Genomic DNA, 226 nt, shown 5'->3' on the forward strand with positions numbered 1-226 from the left:
GCTGTTCATCAGGGCTGAGCCTCCCATGACAGGGGAGAAGCGGGTCAGACCAGGGCCGGCAGTGCCCTGAAGGGCAGCCTGGCTGCCACCAAGATCCTCACAACTCTTTGTGCTCGCAGACACTGTGGACATTGCAGGCCGCGTTGCCCAGTTCATCACTGGAGCCAGCTTCTCGCACCAGCTCCCCATCTCTGAGGCTATGCTGACCTACAAGCAGAAGAGGTGA

At 60.2% G+C, this 226-nt stretch overlaps 1 protein-coding gene across 1 annotated transcript in view; it reads left to right on the forward strand.

Moving 5' to 3' along the window:
- Positions 1-223, forward strand: part of LOC104271918 (phosphofurin acidic cluster sorting protein 1-like) — a gene marked incomplete at both ends in the record, with an annotated part of 17,951 nt that extends 17,728 nt beyond the window's left edge. The window contains 2 exons of the mRNA XM_009866753.1: positions 1-24; positions 112-223. The exon at positions 1-24 is cut by the window's left edge and continues 109 nt beyond it. Coding sequence (XP_009865055.1) covers positions 1-24; positions 112-223 — 136 coding nt within the window. The remainder of the gene's footprint in view (positions 25-111) is intronic.
- Between the last annotated feature and the right edge of the window lie 3 nt (positions 224-226).

Source organism: Apaloderma vittatum, unplaced genomic scaffold (genome assembly GCF_000703405.1).
Source record: "Apaloderma vittatum isolate BGI_N311 unplaced genomic scaffold, ASM70340v1 scaffold22263, whole genome shotgun sequence".
In the NCBI taxonomy this organism is placed as follows: Eukaryota; Metazoa; Chordata; class Aves; order Trogoniformes; family Trogonidae; genus Apaloderma; species Apaloderma vittatum.